This window comes from Onychostruthus taczanowskii, unplaced genomic scaffold (genome assembly GCF_017590055.1).
Source record: "Onychostruthus taczanowskii isolate IOZ18803 unplaced genomic scaffold, ASM1759005v1 scaffold12, whole genome shotgun sequence".
Classification (NCBI taxonomy): domain Eukaryota; kingdom Metazoa; phylum Chordata; class Aves; order Passeriformes; family Passeridae; genus Onychostruthus; species Onychostruthus taczanowskii.
The window spans coordinates 11,842,591-11,859,876 of record NW_024498351.1 but is presented as its reverse complement, the minus strand read 5'-3'; the positions used below and the strand labels follow the sequence as shown (position 1 = coordinate 11,859,876).

The following is a 17,286-nucleotide window of genomic DNA, read 5'->3' as shown; positions in this document are numbered from 1 at the left end:
CATATCAGCACCTATTTTTCTGTAGTTCACACAAAACCACATCTATTTTAACTGAAATTATCACAGCTGTCAACCACTTTTTTAACTACAAGGAGGTGGACCCTCAGTTACCACTAATACATAAGCTCAAGTAAGTTCATGAACTTATCCTTAGTTCCTTCAATAGGTTCCAATGGGATGGTTTCAATTACAAGAAAAAAACAGACTACATTTTTTTCCATTGGCTTTTTTCTCAGTAATTCTTAAAGTGGGCATAAACAATGAACCAAAACACATCATACACATGAGAAAAACAAGGGGAATCTCTTAATTTTGCAGTCGGAGTAAGCAGGCAAAGAAATTACTATCAGTGTCTTATGCAACAATACAGGGACAAAGACTATGCAATGCCAGACCATCAGTCAGCACGACGGGAAAGGTGTAGTGCTTACATTCTATTAGATCACCTGTGGAGCAAATGAACACACACTGCTAGAAATAAATGACGAGTCTTCCTGCATATTGAAACTTGCTTATATTGATAGCAATGAAAGGCTTCAAAATCCATGAACTATATTGCCTAGTTTATCACTACAGTTAAACTAAGGTTGTAAGGAGAATATGTTTCTTATTTTTATAATACAGTGATTGCCTATGTGAAATATTTTAAATGTGTTACATATTCCTACATATTTATTCCACAATACAAAAGATTACAAAGAATGTTCCCCAAGGATTGGGTTTGTATTTGCCTGTATATTTTATGGTCATTTTACACAGCAAAGAACGGGTTGGGTTTTTCAGGTATTTTTGAACATATGAAAAATATGCCTCTAAATCCAAGAAAACTGGCCAAGGGGGAAAAAAAGAACAAAAAACAAAAGCACGTGTATTAAACAGAGCTATTTCAGCTCCTGGAAACTGACCCAATTCCAAATTGTAGATCTAGATTTCCTTAAATCCTATTTTCCATGTTTTTCTCAGACACACATTTGCTCTTTCAATCAATTCAAAAATACACTAAACAAGCTTTCATGAATATGTACACTGGGACTTTGCACAGGAACTTCTTCCCTTCTACTGCTCTGCAGACTCAGAGAAAGAGATCTTTCAGCAGTAAAACACCAACTTGATCCATTATCTCTCCTCTTGCACAGTTACTGACAGCATAGCAGGCTGCTCCAACTGGAAGTTCAGGCACAAACATTTGGATGCAATGTCATAAGCTGATCACAGAGCTGATGTAAATGAGAAAAAAAACCCAAAAAACAAGACCACCCAAAAAAATATAACCAATACCCCCTCACTATTTATTTTCAGAAGGGTATATTTAAGTCACATCAGTTACAAAACACAGTTGATAACACAGACAGATGGGAATGATCAGCACTGGGAGGAAATCCCTTAAGCTGCCAAAAACTTCAGCTTTGTGAAACTATTCTCAGCATTCATGGAAAGTATTCAAGGCTCTCTAACTCTTAATCCCAGTTCATATTTCAACATGCACTCAATGCAGTGCAGCAGCACCAGGTAAGAGAACAGACACGCAAGTGTGAAAGTTTATGAAGACCTCGCAGTATGTTTTAGAAACAGAATTTCACCTTTGATTAAAATACCCTGAGGCATAATATTCTTTGACATTGCTTATGCTAAAAATTTATCTTTATAAACCTAACACTGGAAAAATTTTATTTCTGTTGATTTTGAGTTTATCAAGTGATTTTGCTTTACAGCATAAGTTTTCTTTAAAATAACTCCATAGGGAATGGGGAGAGGAAAACCAACACACAATGCTGCATTAGAACATCAGTGCTCCACACTACTGCTAATTGTTGTGAACCTGTAACTAGAGCAGTTTGCTCTTGGAGAATAAAAAGCTTCACCACTTCCAAATCAAGCATCTGCTCTAGATTGTCTAAAGAGAATGAGTTTTGCAATTACTGATACAGCTTTTTTCTATCAGATAAGGTCACATTGCCTAAACAGAGATACCAGCTTTACTACTCCTCATTAAATAACCCATAGGATGCTCAGGGGAAGGAATATCACAGTTGAGGAACAACTTCTTTTCCCCATTTGGGTCACTCAAGTTAAAAGTCTTTTAACTACTATCCTTGTATTGACTGCTCATCTGGCATAGGTGACACGAGTGCATCATCCCCAGTATCCTACAAAGACCACAACACAGATCTCTATCACACAGAAATCTGCTCACAGATCGCAGAGGCAAAATACTATCATTTTATAACCATTTCTGCAGATATAATACTTTTCCTGAGGAAGGATAATTTGCTGTCTGAGGATTGTAAGTTATTTTCACCACACAGAGTTAAAAAAGATCCTAAAAAAAAAAAACTGAACAGAAACTATATGTGGCATAAAGTGTTTGAAAAGATAACTGTAAATAATTAGCAAATAAATAATTTTAAGGTAGAATACGTTACAACTGCAACTGCTTGCAATGATGCCTAACTTGTCAAAACAAGTAGCTGATAGAAAAAGGCTGTTTCAAGACCTGTTCACTAGTGATTACTAAAGAATTTTAAGCATCTGTTCTACAAAGTAACTAAATAATTTCCACAATTAGTAGCTTCTAATATACTTTATCTTCTGTTTCTCCAGAAAAATTAGCCTTTGCAAGACAATAATGCACTGCTCAAACTTCAGTTTGTCCCTATCCTTGATTTTAGCTTTTCACTACTATGTATGTTTCTGGAAGAAGTAAATAATTGAACAACTTAGGATTTTCAATTTTATAGCACTAAATAGAGATGATATTGAATTGCACACATAGAGAAAGAGCTTTTTCTAACACTTGATGCATTCCCCAAATGCATTCAATGATAAGTCTCTGTAACTTGGATCAAGTATACTAACATTTCTCATTTTTGCCATGACATCAATAAACAAGTCATTCCTCTCATTCCTGCCATAAACTTTATCAAATATCACAGAGAAAAAACATCTCACTGAACATAAAAGCATCTTTGACTTCAAGGCAAAGAGGAAAATTAAGAGAGAGATTATTCAAAATATTTGATCATAGTGACTTAAAGCAGACAGAAATATTAATTTTTACTTCTTGGATGACTTTATAAAGATTTCCACAAGATGGTGCTGCAGTCCTATTTTAAGACATTAATTGTTCTAACATTTAGATGGAAACCTCATTTCATTTCATTGTTAGAATAAAGAACAGTGATTTGCAAGGCCTATTTTCAATTAAGGAGCAAAACACGTTCCTACGATCCAATCTTTATAGGTTCTTTTATTTTTAAACAACTGAAAAAGTAAGTAAGTCTAAAAACCCCCGAACTAGTTTATATAATGTAACAGATTGCCGCAAGCTCTTCTGTTTCTGTGCAAAATAAATTCATATTCCATATGGTTATAGAAAAAAAAAATCATAATTACTGTAAAACATAGAAATCACTTTTTACAGCATGTTAAACAGCTGCTTTTACCTTCATCTGCAAACTTTGCCCCCCAAAAAATTCCGATTGGTCTGTAACATTAAACTCCAAAAATCTTTTAAAGTGAAGTATTAAAACACAAAGGAACCTTGATATGACAGGCTACCAATTTATAAAAAGCAATAAACAATTAAATAAATCTAATCAAGTCTCACACATCTTTGGTTTGATCATATGTTTATGGTAGTCTTACATCTACTTATGTCTCTAAACAGAAATCTTAATATGGCTTCAAATAATGAAAATGTTGTGTTTCTTTGTATACTGACTGGTCTCCATCTGTGCTGCTGGTCTTAAAATGTGTTGGGTAAGAGTACTAAAACACTCAACACATCTCTTGCAGTCAAAGTCTGTGGAGTTCCTTGCACATTTTTGTGTTTAGGATCAAACTGACCCTCACTTTGTCAGTGTTAATGGAAGCCATAAAGTGTTGGTGCTCTCCAGCTCAGCATGAAAACTTATATTTAAAAATAAAAATCCAGCAAAAAAGGTACATATTTGAAACTGTGTATGTAAGTTTTTTATTAAGACTTATTCAACAGTACAGATGGTAAGATGGTATGTAAGAATGCCTCTTGGGTGTAATATGCAAGCTCCAGCTGGAATGTTTCCAACAGGATGTAAACCACAGTCCTCAAGCCCACATTTTAAAAAACATATTACTTAGCACACTGCTAACAAATGTCAACACAAGAATACACTGCTGTAATGACTCCAATTTACAAAAGTGCAAGGAGGGGGGAAGAAGCTATTTTAACAGTCTTGAAAACCAAAAATTGTGGTCGTGGGGAGGGAAATCAATACACAGATGCATGAGTAAAATATTTATTCAAGGCAATAAAAGCACTGGTGATCATTACAAATCCAATATATTAAGAATTGAACGCTGTATAAACATACAGATTATTTTGGGTATCCGTAGGTCTGCAGAGACCAGGTCTGAAGACCTGTGCTTCCAGGTATTCCCAGAGGTGGGCTTGGTGTTTTGAACAATTTGAAGGTTTCTTCAATTCTGAAAATAAATTTTGTTTACATACACTTAATAAAATAGGGTACAAAATAATTGACTGGCTTTTAACACCCTAATTATTCAAAATACAGCAGCATGACCCCATAAGTTCTCTCATCCCTCCCTTTTCCTCTGCAATTGTTTTCTATTTTAAATGCCTACCATATATCAATAAACCTCAAGCAGACAAAAAAAGAAGTAACCCACACAATAAAATTAAAATCACAGAAAAGGCTAGAGCTTTTTATAGGCCACACACTTAGAGAAATCTCTTGCTAGAGAAACACAGTAAAGCAACACATTTCTCTTCAAGTATAATAAAAATATAGCAAAAATTTTATTCTAGATCTCAGAATAAATAACAAATACATCTTAATATAGTTATTATAATGCTTAAGCTGAAATTAGTTTTACTTTTCCTTAAATAATAAAAAACCAGTTAAGATAACAGGTATTTTTCAGGAAGAAAAATTGCAAGTACCAGGGAATTTCAATCAGGAAATAAATAATATTCCTATTTTTTATCAAGCAAATTCTAAACCCTCTTTAATCTCTAGTTAACACTCTTAAGAGTGCTTTCTATTCCTTTTTAAAAACCAAAACAGTGACTCATCCCACAAATACAAAATTGTAAGTGGATTTATTATCCAGTAGAGCCATAAGGAAATGCCACACCTGATGCAGAGACCTTTGAGGTTTGGAACACATATGTACATTCTCTGTGTGCCTTAGTCCAGTACAACTCCCTCCTGGGAAATAAATTCCTGTTGCCCTTTCCTATTACTTACATTTTACTTATATTTTCCATTCTTTGTCTTATTGTCTCCTACAATTTAAAAGCAACATAGTTAGTGAACTCTTCAAAGCTTACATTCTTCAGATGAACTTTCAATTTCAATTCAGAGAAAATGTGACTTTAGCACTGTTTACATATGAGAAGTATTTTTAAGAAACAGATCTAGACGTAGTTTTGCATAGTTTCCTTGTTTTTCTATCAGTATATACAACTAAAACCAATGCTTACTTGTTCCCTTGACCTCAAAGGAAATCAACCGAGCATTCACCAGCTTTACTTACCTTTGAAATGTCTGTCAGATCATGAGAATTAATGGTCATGTCTTTGGGAGACTGGTCTGTGGGTAACAGTGAACTGCATCCAGACGACTGAAGATGACTCTCTGGCATCTCCTCATTCCTCTCTGTATCTATAGAGAAATGCTACGTTTTATGTCACCTTTGCCTTTTTGCTCTCTTTTGCAAGGTCAGCTATCAAATAACTTGATTTACAGTAGGCAATAACAGAAGAGAATGCATTGTTTAGAGAAGGGAAAGAAAAATCTACTATGAGAGTCCAAAATAGGCTTCTCACTTTTTTAAAACAAGTGCCTTATGACACTATGCATAATATATTTAATATACAAAAAGCAAATTCCAAAGATTACTATGAAGATTATTTGCTCCTAATTAGAGTAAAACCAAAACTTATGAAGATCTGATTACAGTGCCAAGCATTTAATAGTAATTTCATACAGTTTACATTATTTTTATTGTGAACAGCCATGTTCACATCAAACATGTCTTCAATTTGTGCTAAGTAAGCTGTCTTCTAAATAGCAGAATTTTTGTCTTTTTTTTTTTTTTTTTTCATTTGGAAGGCTGTGATCTTCTTTGCAATTTTAGATTATTATTGTCAGGGAAGAGAACTTAGTATCTTGAAAAAACACATGTTCCCATGCCCATTTTTTAGTAAAGTCACCATCTATATATCATACCTTTGGAGCAAACGTAGCTACACTATTTTGTATCTAAAATTCATATTAAACCATTTTTAAATACCTAAAATTAAAAATTTTTTATTTGGTACAGCTGTGATTTCTGAAGAGTGCTACAACCACAAAGAGCCTGAAAGGATTCCAAGTACTATACTGTCACATATACGAGTTAAGACTGTCCTCATACCTTACATGCCTAAAATTTCCTGAATTTTAGGAAAGCAGGAATAACAAATTCAGAATTTGAGGAGTCTGAAAATTCTCTTTCAGAAACCGTCTGCCTGTTTACTTATTACCAAGTCCTCCAGTATCAGTAACACACCACTAAACTTATCACAGGAAATAAATATGTTGCAAGCTTTCTGAGTCCTGTAAAATGAAGGTCCTTTTTCTGAGACTCCACGATAAAAACAAGCTTTGATATAACCAAGAACTGCCTTCCTAATTTCCATGGAAACTGGATTACTGTGTCTCCTTTTTAATTACAATTCAAAAGCCTAACACTGGACAAAAAAGCCTAATATGTGAGAATGGAAAATAGAATATCCTCCTTACCACTGGTGGTAGGAATAACAGCTGCCACGAGGGAAACAGACCAAATCAAGGAAGAGAACAGAGGAAGCTAATAGAGCTGAGGGCTAAAGAGCTACCATTGAGGAAGACAGAAGAATTACTCATGGCCTGAGCAGTGCTTTTAACTTCCTTCCCACTCAAATTTGCTTAATTTACTTCTTGCAGATTATCAAAATTAAGCAGAAGTTGGAAACGGAAGAAAAAGATTTTGACTTTTGCTTCAAAACAAGAAAATTTATCAAAAATGCCAGTTGGACAGCTGCTAACTGCTTCAGAGATGAAATACAGAAAACATTCAGCAGTGAGTTCAAAACCAACAAAGATTATGAATCATGCATGATTTGTCTGAGCCCCATTAAAAAAGAAAACAGCAACCTAAAAGATATTAGTGGCAGCAAAAATAACTCCATTTGTGCTTGAGAACAGTGCATTCTTAAAACATGATAACTGCTTTGAAGTCCAGATGACAGTATTGTTATTCATAGCTTTAGTAACAGAACCTTAATTAAAGTTGCATCTTTGATATTTTTAGCAGCTATTTTAAACTATTTTTTACTATGCTATAGTAACTAAATCATCTAAAGAGTAAGTTAGAAACATGAAATTATGAGGAGGTTAACTTCTAATCTGCAGTATGGTTTTAAATTCAGAGGTCACTAAATTGCAGTTACTTACTTAAACTATTTTAGTCAAGGTCAATAAGAAGTGTTTAGCATATTTGCATTAATTAAAAGGAAAATCATTAATACTCACCAAAAGAAACTGGAATGCTACTAGAAGTTCTTTTTTGATTTATATTGCTGAAGTCTTTAGGTAAGTCTCTCTGAAATACAAGTTTACTGCATTTTAGGCATACACCCTGTTTAAATCATCTTCTGACTGAACAAAAGTATATGTAAGTACTAGGTATGTATGTATTTGCTTGCTACAGCATCCAGATATGCTGGCACTGCACCAACATCTTCACAGGACTAAAAAAATTCAACATTTCCATAAATGCGCTTTGTCAAAAAACTAGTCTATTTAATGGCTTTTTTTTTTAATATCAATATTGCTGTTCATGAAGAGGTTGAAACCAGGCCAAAATACAGTCCATATAACTCACTTATGAGTAGAATGGAAAATCAGAGTGTTCTTAGCCTTTACTAATCATTTCATCTCAATGCTGGTTGCCATGAGCTTAAAGTAAGTGTGCCTTCTTCTACTGCTGGTTGATATTCAAAAATACAGTCCTCAGTCCTAGAAAAAGAGCCTATAGACTAACTGAAATTCATTGCACCTAAATGCTTGGAACCCAGAAGGCTATTTTAAGCTGGTTTCCCAGGCTCCTAAATGAGAGAGGGCTCTTTAAAGAAACATTCTCAGTTTAACTTGATCTAACTTTAAAAAGGTTGTTCATAAACAAGGAAACAATAGGTTTTTTTTAAAAAATGCAACACTCAAACATCTAGACTTTTTTTACCAATGAGTTATCATTATGATTTGACATTGCAGCCTTTCAAATATGTCACTTTATATACTGGAGTAACTACATCAGCTAACAGAGGCATACTACAACCAACTAAATCAATGAAGGAGAAATAGTAGGTATTGTATGGGAAAATGCTGGGAAAATAAAACCTGTATTAATCTCTATCTCTTAAAAAATACAAAAATAGAATCTGCACAGACTATGTCTGTTCAATTCCTTTCATTGAAATGGATTTGGTAGCTTTCAGACTTTCCCAGAACTTAAATGCACAGCTGCTGCTACTCTGGCAACAGCAAAAGACAGATCTTAGAATGTTCCTGCTATGTTGGCTAGATGCCAAAAATTCCCCGTAAAGTGCAAGAGTAAGAGAGCAGTAATTCTGAACTGTTTCTGTATGTGTGAAGCACGACTTGGATGCAATTTCATTAAACAAAAAAGCAGCAAATCTGTGGCCCAAAGGATTATTTCTTAGCAGTTTTCAAATGTCTATTGCAAAACAGTTAGCTTTGAAGACTATGTATACATATAGATATAGTCTTATATATTTGTATATACAATGCCACACAGAAACTATAACTGAACTTGTTTCTGCAGGTGAATTCTTTCAGTAACATGCAGTACAGAAATATAATTATCTCTGGAAATTTCTGAGTACTTTTTGAGAGTATTTTCCAAATACTGTTCCAACCATATGAACAATTGCAATAAACATGTTAGTGAAGCAGTAATAAACCAAATTTTAAAAACCAAAGGAACAAGTCTAGTCTGAAACATGAGCTATGAGCTTTCCCATGTACTACAGTAATTTCTTGAAAAGAATACATTTGAAACAGGAGAAAAACTGTCTGTGGCTGCTCACCTGAATGCCTCTTAAGACTGCTGCCAGAAAAAAACCCATTATCATTGGTGGTATTACTTGGACACATGTCTACTGATCTATAAGAATCTGATTTCAGATGGTAAAATCACATGAGCTACTACTGACCTAAAACTTTTTTTTTAAGTGATTGAGAATATCTATCCTTATTAATTGAGCTACAGCTTTCAGAAATAACCTAGTGATCTAGTCTGAACACCTGTCTATTGCAAGATTTGCATAACCACCACACTTGCAAGGCACAAAGTAAAACATGTAAGTACTAGCAAACATACAAGTATTAGAAACATTTTTAAATTTGTGGGGTCAGCAAAATGTACAGGGCTCCTGGTTGTGAATAAATTCAACAGTTTTACAACTGCAAAGAAAAATGCAACATCAGTCAACTATTTTCCACAAGGATTTTCAACTTCTGGAAAGCATCTGACAGTATCCGAAGGATACACAAGATGCATGAGAGAATAAAATTTTTGGATCACATGATTAACTTCAAAGTGATGCTATGGTTCACTGCAACTCAAAATATTTACATGTGTACATATATCAAAGTACATAATGTGCACACAAGGAACTTTCAACACCATGAAAAATAACCCAATCTTAATGCAACAAGAGGCTTTATTTGCTATGCCAAATGTAGCCGCATCACAACTGTAGTGCTTTCACACATTCAAAAATGCAATGAACATCACTGACAAAAAATAGGAAGTGGGGAAAGAGAATGGGAATAGAAGAAAAAACCCCATTGATTAGACTAGAAATTTCAAGGGCCCATAAAGTACACATAGGACTAAATAAGAAATAACTCTTTGATTAACCCTGTATTTTCCACTGTGCATGCCATCTATTTTTGTCACTATCTGTTGTAGAGAATGAAGACTCCATGTTCAAAACTGTTCTTCTATAACTTTAGTAGCAAACAAAATGACACTGAATCATTACTAATGAGAACAGATGGAGAGCTTTGCTTTGGTTCATAGAGTCTCCGAGAATAGAATTTAACAGTTAAGAAAAAAACCCCATCAACTTCATAAACAGCACTTGCATTCAGATTGTACCTTTAAAACCAGTGAAAAAAACACATCAGGAGGCAGGGAGGGCAGAAACAGACCAACAAGATTGTGTTTGCATAATTTTTGTTATAGAATTAAACAAGAAGTTAACACACCTTTCTGGATTGTAACAACAGTTCTGTTTCAAGAAGCAAAACTCAATTCAGTAAGTTATTCCAGTCCTTCTCATCTATGATCACCTTTCCTTGCAGCTTCTCTTCTAAAATTTGTAGCTTATCTTCCATCCAATCTAGCTTATGAAGCTTTTCCTGGAAATCCGCAAGCTGATTCTTTAAAAACTCAATTTGTGAATTTTCTTCCATATCCTGAAAGTATCGATAAGAACATCTCTCTAATTTCAAACAGAAACAATTCATCGTTTGATCAAACGAATTAAGTGCAATCTTCAAGTTCAGTAACCACATCCTGCTACATTAGGATATTATTTTTCTTCCAGAATTACCAAAATATGCCTACTCACGAAACACAGCTTCTAAAACAAGCTGTTGACAGAACTGTGTCTTGAAAGAGACAGTACAATTTAACTGACTTTTCCTTTTTCCAACTTTTTCAATACATTTATTAAATATCAGCTGCATGCTCCTGAAGCATAGATATAATGTAAAAATTTTTATCCTTTTAGACAAATCCTGTAATAAAAAGACATCTTAAAATAGAAGTTCTTACTTGTTCACATTTAACTTCCACAATATCATAATCTGGGCACAATTCTTCCTCAGTCTCTCCCTGTGCTGGAAGGGGTAGGGGACAAAGATTACCACTAACTTCATTTCCTGAGTGCCGTTCGACTAGAGGCTTCTTCTGAGTGTGCTAAACAAACAAACAAACAAACAAACTGCTGGTGTTATTCGTAACAAGAATATTTCAATTCATTAGCAAAGTAATATATATATAATATATAATTATATAATATATAATAATATATAATATTATTATATTATTATATATTATATATAATATATAATGATATATAATAATATATAATATATAATAACATCTATTATTTCAGTATTCAAATCTAACCATCTTATCCCAACTGGTTACAAAATACAGAAAGGAAAAGCAGGCAGTTTAATTTTTTAAAAAAATCACACAGACTTGAAGGAACTGCAAAATAAATATGCATGCACTTTACCATATATACTGTGTACCTTGTTTCCTTTCCATAAACAGCAATGAAGACATGAATGTCCTCCCTTAATTTAAGGGTTGTTAGATTTCTAAGTGTGGACTGGAAAATGTTATTACCTACAGCAAAATTCACATGTATAGACAGTTTCTACATCAAAACCATTACTAAAACATTAAGAACAAAAAAGGTTTAACTAGAAAGATGAGAATTCTTCCTTTTTCTTGATAATTGTCAGCAAAATAGCCCTATGAGAAATTCATTAGTTTCCCTTAGAGAAAACAAAGGGAAATTTTGCAATTCCTTCTAGGTGGATTAAATCTTATCATACCATCACAAAATGAAATACTTAATGAGTAAGAATGCACAATTACTGGTTCTGTGCAGCATCTTAACATGTACAGATTCCTCAATGTTTTAGTTAAGCTGAAACTCTCCTCTACTAAGGAATTCTTAAAATACACTTATCTATCCCATTCAGTGCTACTATTAAACAACAAGAAAAGATAGAGAAGCCATTCCAAATACTTTCTTCACAAAGTTTTCCTTGATAAAAGCAATATTTTCCTTACAAGTAGAAACCACCAACTATTAACAGGCAGTCATAGTCCTAAAAGTTTTCAACAATTTTATTCCGCACCCTTTTAGCAGATAATATCAGGAAAGCTGCCTCCTTCACACATCAAGAGTGGCATAACGTACAGACATTTTTACTTAATGCATAATCATTTTACCTTTGTAAAACCAAAGCCAAATGGAATGCTACATTATGAAAACTTGCTGAACAGATCCAGATAAAACATCAGTGTTTTCAAAGCTGTGTTGAAAACATGTGCTAGGCCAAGCACACTTGATTCTTCAAACACCATACAGCTCCTTTGTCCCCTTGTATCTTTTTCCATCGCTCTCCCTTACACTTGATTTAATTCACATATAGCACTAACAACGGCACTAGGTCATTACCAGCAAGACTTTCAGATCAACTACTCAGTTAGAGAGAGGCAACATCCTCTGTATTTCAGCTACTATTTCAGGCAACCACACTTTAGGGAAAAACAAACAAACACCAGCTCACCTCAAAACTGGTTTAAGTATTAAAACCTAAATGAAAGTAAAAAATTTCAGCAAGAGCTTGACTAACTACCAACAAGATTAACCTTTACACATAAAACATAAAAATTATTTTCATACCTGTTTGGAATTCAGAGCACTGCGACTTGGATCAGCAAGACCTTTACCACAATTTGACCACACTTCAATTTTAAAAGGTTTGATTTTTTTTCTTGTTTGGGATTTAACCTCCAAAGTGAACAGAAGAAAATAAACAGGAAAATTTTCAGGATTCCACATCCCACTTTCTAACACCATTACTGACTGACAGGAATATTTCATGGCACCCCCACACAAACACATTAAATCTCTGTAGTACAATAACATCTAAAAAAATTAAATAAGACCCCTATTTATAGAGAATATAGATCCAGAAGTAAATGCCATACTTTTACACTCATTAATACCTATGCTAGGTTGCATCAATAGATGGTTTTATATACAGAAGAGAACTTGCAACAGAGTTGAAAGTAAAACAAATTAAAAAAATGTAGTTATGTCTTCAAAAGTGACAAATCAAGTATGCAAAAGTCCTGAAGATTTGTTAAAACCTCAAAGGAAACAAAATCCTGTAAAATATAAAGACTGGAAATTCCTTTCGTTAAAACAGAGACCGATGCACTACATACACTGATAAAAAATAATGCCATTACAACTATCGTTAATGAAAATAATCAGATCTGAGAAACAAATACAAGTGTCATTTTTGAATTGTTACAGAAATTCAACATATGAGATTATTTTGTTTTGCCTTTAAATTTATCTGATAAGTTCATTAATTCACATGTTCACTGCATCAAGAAGTGTAAAAGAAAATATATCACTTACTGTAAAAACAACAATTAGATTTTTCTTCATTCTAATTTTTTTTCTACTACTACATTCTAATTTTTTTATACTAAAGTATTGGCAGCTTCATGAAAGCATTCAAGCATCTTACAATGGAACTTCATACTAAGTTTCCATTATTTGGTCCATGAGCAATGCTGCATCTTCAAATAGAAGCTGAAGACCAGTTTATCTGCAGCACCAAACATGTCAAAAGAAACTTGTAGAAAAGATAACCATTTGATCAGTACCTTACTAGAGTTACTCAACTCCTTATGTTTCTTCACCACACTGTTGATAATGTCACAAACAATTTGCATTTTTCTTTCTGCAAAGCCAACCTGAAGAAACTGCTCTTTTGTTAAAATTGGTTTATACTGAAATTGATCTCGAAGAAACTGCAACAAAATAAGAGTTTACTTCACTTTCAAAATCACCTCACAATTTGCTGTAGAAATGGCATGCCCATATTCTTATTTTACTAGTCTTATCTTTCATTCTTCACTTCAGCAGTTAAACATTCTCTCATATATACAGCTGTTTCTTTTAACTAGGCCTTAAACATATCTCCTCTATCATTCACATCACTCTTGTAAACTTCAACTCACAGTCTTAAGATTTAAGAAATAACTGACTGTAGAAATTAATACTAAAAAAACTTAAAACTAAGAGGTTTTAAAGTGAATTTACAATAAAAAGCTACATTAATCTCAACAAGTACATCAGAGGGCTATATAAGGCTCCCAAAGAAGCCTGTAAAGCAGTCTCTCAGATAGAAAACTAGTCTGAATAAGACACTATTTCTTAATTCATCATTCCACCTTTCATAAAGACATGTTTTTGTATATTTTAAGGATAGTTCAAAATTATTTTCAATCAGTTAAGATATGATTCCGATTTATAAAAGGTTAATATTCAACTTTATGTATTAAAATGTATAGTGTTTCAAAATAGCTGTATTTCTAAATTGTGCTTACAATTTTTTGAGTTCCTTGTGATTTTTTTGGTGGTTAAGATTTTTGCCAAGGTCACTTCTATGAATCTTATTGTCCAATAAACATTTCTGTGTTCTTCAAAACTAACATCTAACAATATTACTGTTTCTGCAAATGTCTCAAAACTGAGATTTGCCTACCCCCACCCATCCTTATTTTCATTAAAATCTTAAAAACTTGCACACAGTGACTTACTACTCACCTTAAATTCTAACAGAACTAAAATTCATGTTCATTACCAGAAGCTTTAGGTTTCTCGTAAAGCTCATAGTAAGTGTTTAATTTCTGTGAAGTTTCTTTAGCAAAGAACATGAAGAGATACCTTATAAACAGCTTCGATAAAACGCAAGTCGCTCTTGGCTGTCAGTTCCACATCACACTTTACCAAAAGCTCTGCTATGCAAGTTGAAAAAGATGTAAAACAATAGCTGATGATAGGTAAAAATGCAGCTGGATCACCCTTTACTAACCTATAAAGAAACAAAAGTATTTTACACAGCAGAAGGTAACAAAAGCTTTTCATTACATAAATTCCAACATTTAACTTGAAAGGAATAAATACACAGCACGTTCTGTCTAAATATCTTTTATTTTAAGGCTTGTTTGTCCAGGCATCTCTCACTCAGCCATCTTTGCTGTTATCTGTAAAATGCTCAAAAAACAGTTTTTGTGATCTAAATACAGTTTAAACATTGCCAAGTCTAAAGCCCACCAGCATTTCCAGCTCAACATTAAGACCATTGTTTTTTTGTTTCTAATCTTTATAGGATGAAATTTCCTGAAGGAAGTTTTGCAAGCACTTCTGAAGAAATCCAAAAAGTGAGGTTAACCAAAACAAAGAGAAGAACAGCAGAAGAGGAGCAAGACAGTAATACAGCCCAGGATTGTTCTAAGGGTTGCTCAGAAGAGCAAAACTGCGTATTTTTATATTCCAGTTCACACAGACCACACCCCAAGTTCCCAGTTATGTTCTGCTTATCACTAGGTGCAATGCTAATACTTATGCATATCTTGTTTACACATCTTGCTGTCACCATGTATTGGCATAAATTTTCACATTGTCACTTACACTGTATAATCCACATCTCTTGGATAATTTAACAAGCGAAGTCCTTGTTCAATTTTTCTTAAACTTCCATTTAGGTCTCCTGTTGCCATTATTCCAAATGCTAGTCTTCTTTCAGATTATGAAATAAACGCCAAAAGTGCATCTGTTCAAAAAAAGTATGTACACAAAAATTACAAAATGCAATAATCACTTAAATTCAACTTTCTGCTAGAACCTGGGAGATAATTACCTATCACTATCTTCACTAAATTTCTTTTCTTGCTACAAAGCAAGTATTTTGAAGCCTACCAATGCAAGCAGTGAAGAGGCACAGTCACACAGCTTTTAAACTGTGGTCTCAAGAAACAGTTAAAGCTTCCATTTACAGGGGGCTGAGTTTGTTGAGGGTGTTTTTCTTCTTGTGCTTCTATGGTGTTTAATCAGCAATCTTCAAGATTAGGCTCTTCCCATGTGTTCTGCCCTTGTTAAAAGGATTTTCTTCCTACTTAAACATCAGGTTCCTTTATTTTAATCATTAGGTCCTGGATTATTAGTTGCACTAAACAGAAGTACATAATACTTACTTTTCAAAGCTTGGAAGAATTTAACCAATTATTTGAAAATTGAGGCAGCTATGCTTCCTGCATTATGTTACAATGTGATCCATTCCACAGCTTTGCAATTTTAAATAGCTATTAAGACAAACCTCAAAGAATCTGACATAAAACTGAAGATCTAATCTGCAATGCAAATTGCAGATCAGACACACTGACAGGATTTTGTCTAATCATACATAGGCTGTTTCCCTAAAGTATCAACAATCCTTTCTTTTTACACCAGACCTCTGGATGTAGAAACTGGTAACTACTATCACTACAAAATAGCCTAAGAGATCATAAAAGTAACAGTCAAGTTGGTAGCAAATCTTGGGAAGGTGAACCCAGTAAAATGGGATACATAGCTTTTGTCTGCAGAAATGCAAAGGAGAAGTTACAGTGGTAGCTATCAAGAATAAAATCGAGTATAACAAAGTTTAAAGAGACAATAATATACAACTTTGAGGAAGTGGCTCAAAGAACAGCTCTCAAAACTGTGCACGCCATTCAAAGGATCAATGTAAAAAACTAAACAAAAATACCAAAACAAACAGAAACTAAAAAAAACTACCCTATGCAAGTTACCAAGTATGTCAACACTGTAAACGCTGTCTTTGAAATGCCCAACAATCAGACTTTTGATTTCTTCCAACTGAATCTAGACTCTCCTGTCGCACAGGGCGGGGAGCTGGGGGAAATCGCACCATTACGCCGAGCTGCACAGAGGTCACCGACAAATACGGCACCTCGGCGCCGTGCCAGCCGCGACACCCTTGGCGCAGAAGAGGCCACTTGCACACCAGCGAAGGGCACAAGGGACTGCGCCTCCTCGGCTGGTTGCCCTGGGCACCAGTGGCAAAAACGCGTGTCCCAGCCAGGACACGGCAAGGCGGGCTGCGGCAAGCTCGCCAGACTGGGACCGGGGCCAGCTCCCCACCCGCCTTTCCTCGCCCCTACAACAGCCGGAGTCCGGGCCCTCCCCAGAGCTCGCCGTCTCCGCGGAGCGGGAGAGCCCCGGGCTAGGAGCCGGCCCGCACGGCGGGGACAGAGCCCGGCCCGAGAGCGATGCTGACGCTCACCCGCGCGGCGGGAGTACCGCTTTCCCTGGCAGCGCGGCGGGAGCACCGCTTATCCCTGGCAGCGCGGCGGCCCCGCGGCCGCTCCCGGAGGCGGCGGGCGCAGACCGAATCTGCCGCCGCCGAACCCGACGGGCACTTCCGCTCCCCGCGCGTCCCTCCCCGCGGACGTCACTTCCAGCAACAACAGCAGACGTCAGAGCTGCCCGGGCAGGAGTCGGGGCGGCGGCGGCAGGCTCGGCCTCCCTGCCGAGGCTCCTTCCCTGGGCCTGTCCGC

At 35.2% G+C, this 17,286-nt stretch overlaps 1 protein-coding gene across 1 annotated transcript; it reads right to left on the bottom strand.

The window, feature by feature from the left end:
• Positions 1 to 3,957: 3,957 nt before the first annotated feature.
• CEP44 (centrosomal protein 44) lies at positions 3,958 to 17,280 on the bottom strand. The gene is given in 10 exon segments (XM_041395801.1): positions 3,958 to 4,464; positions 5,250 to 5,287; positions 5,539 to 5,666; positions 7,560 to 7,629; positions 10,323 to 10,532; positions 10,894 to 11,037; positions 13,546 to 13,692; positions 14,612 to 14,759; positions 15,359 to 15,500; positions 17,013 to 17,280. Coding segments are annotated over 9 exon segments (1,083 nt in total). The 5' UTR covers positions 15,448 to 15,500; positions 17,013 to 17,280; the 3' UTR covers positions 3,958 to 4,355.
• Between the last annotated feature and the right edge of the window lie 6 nt (positions 17,281 to 17,286).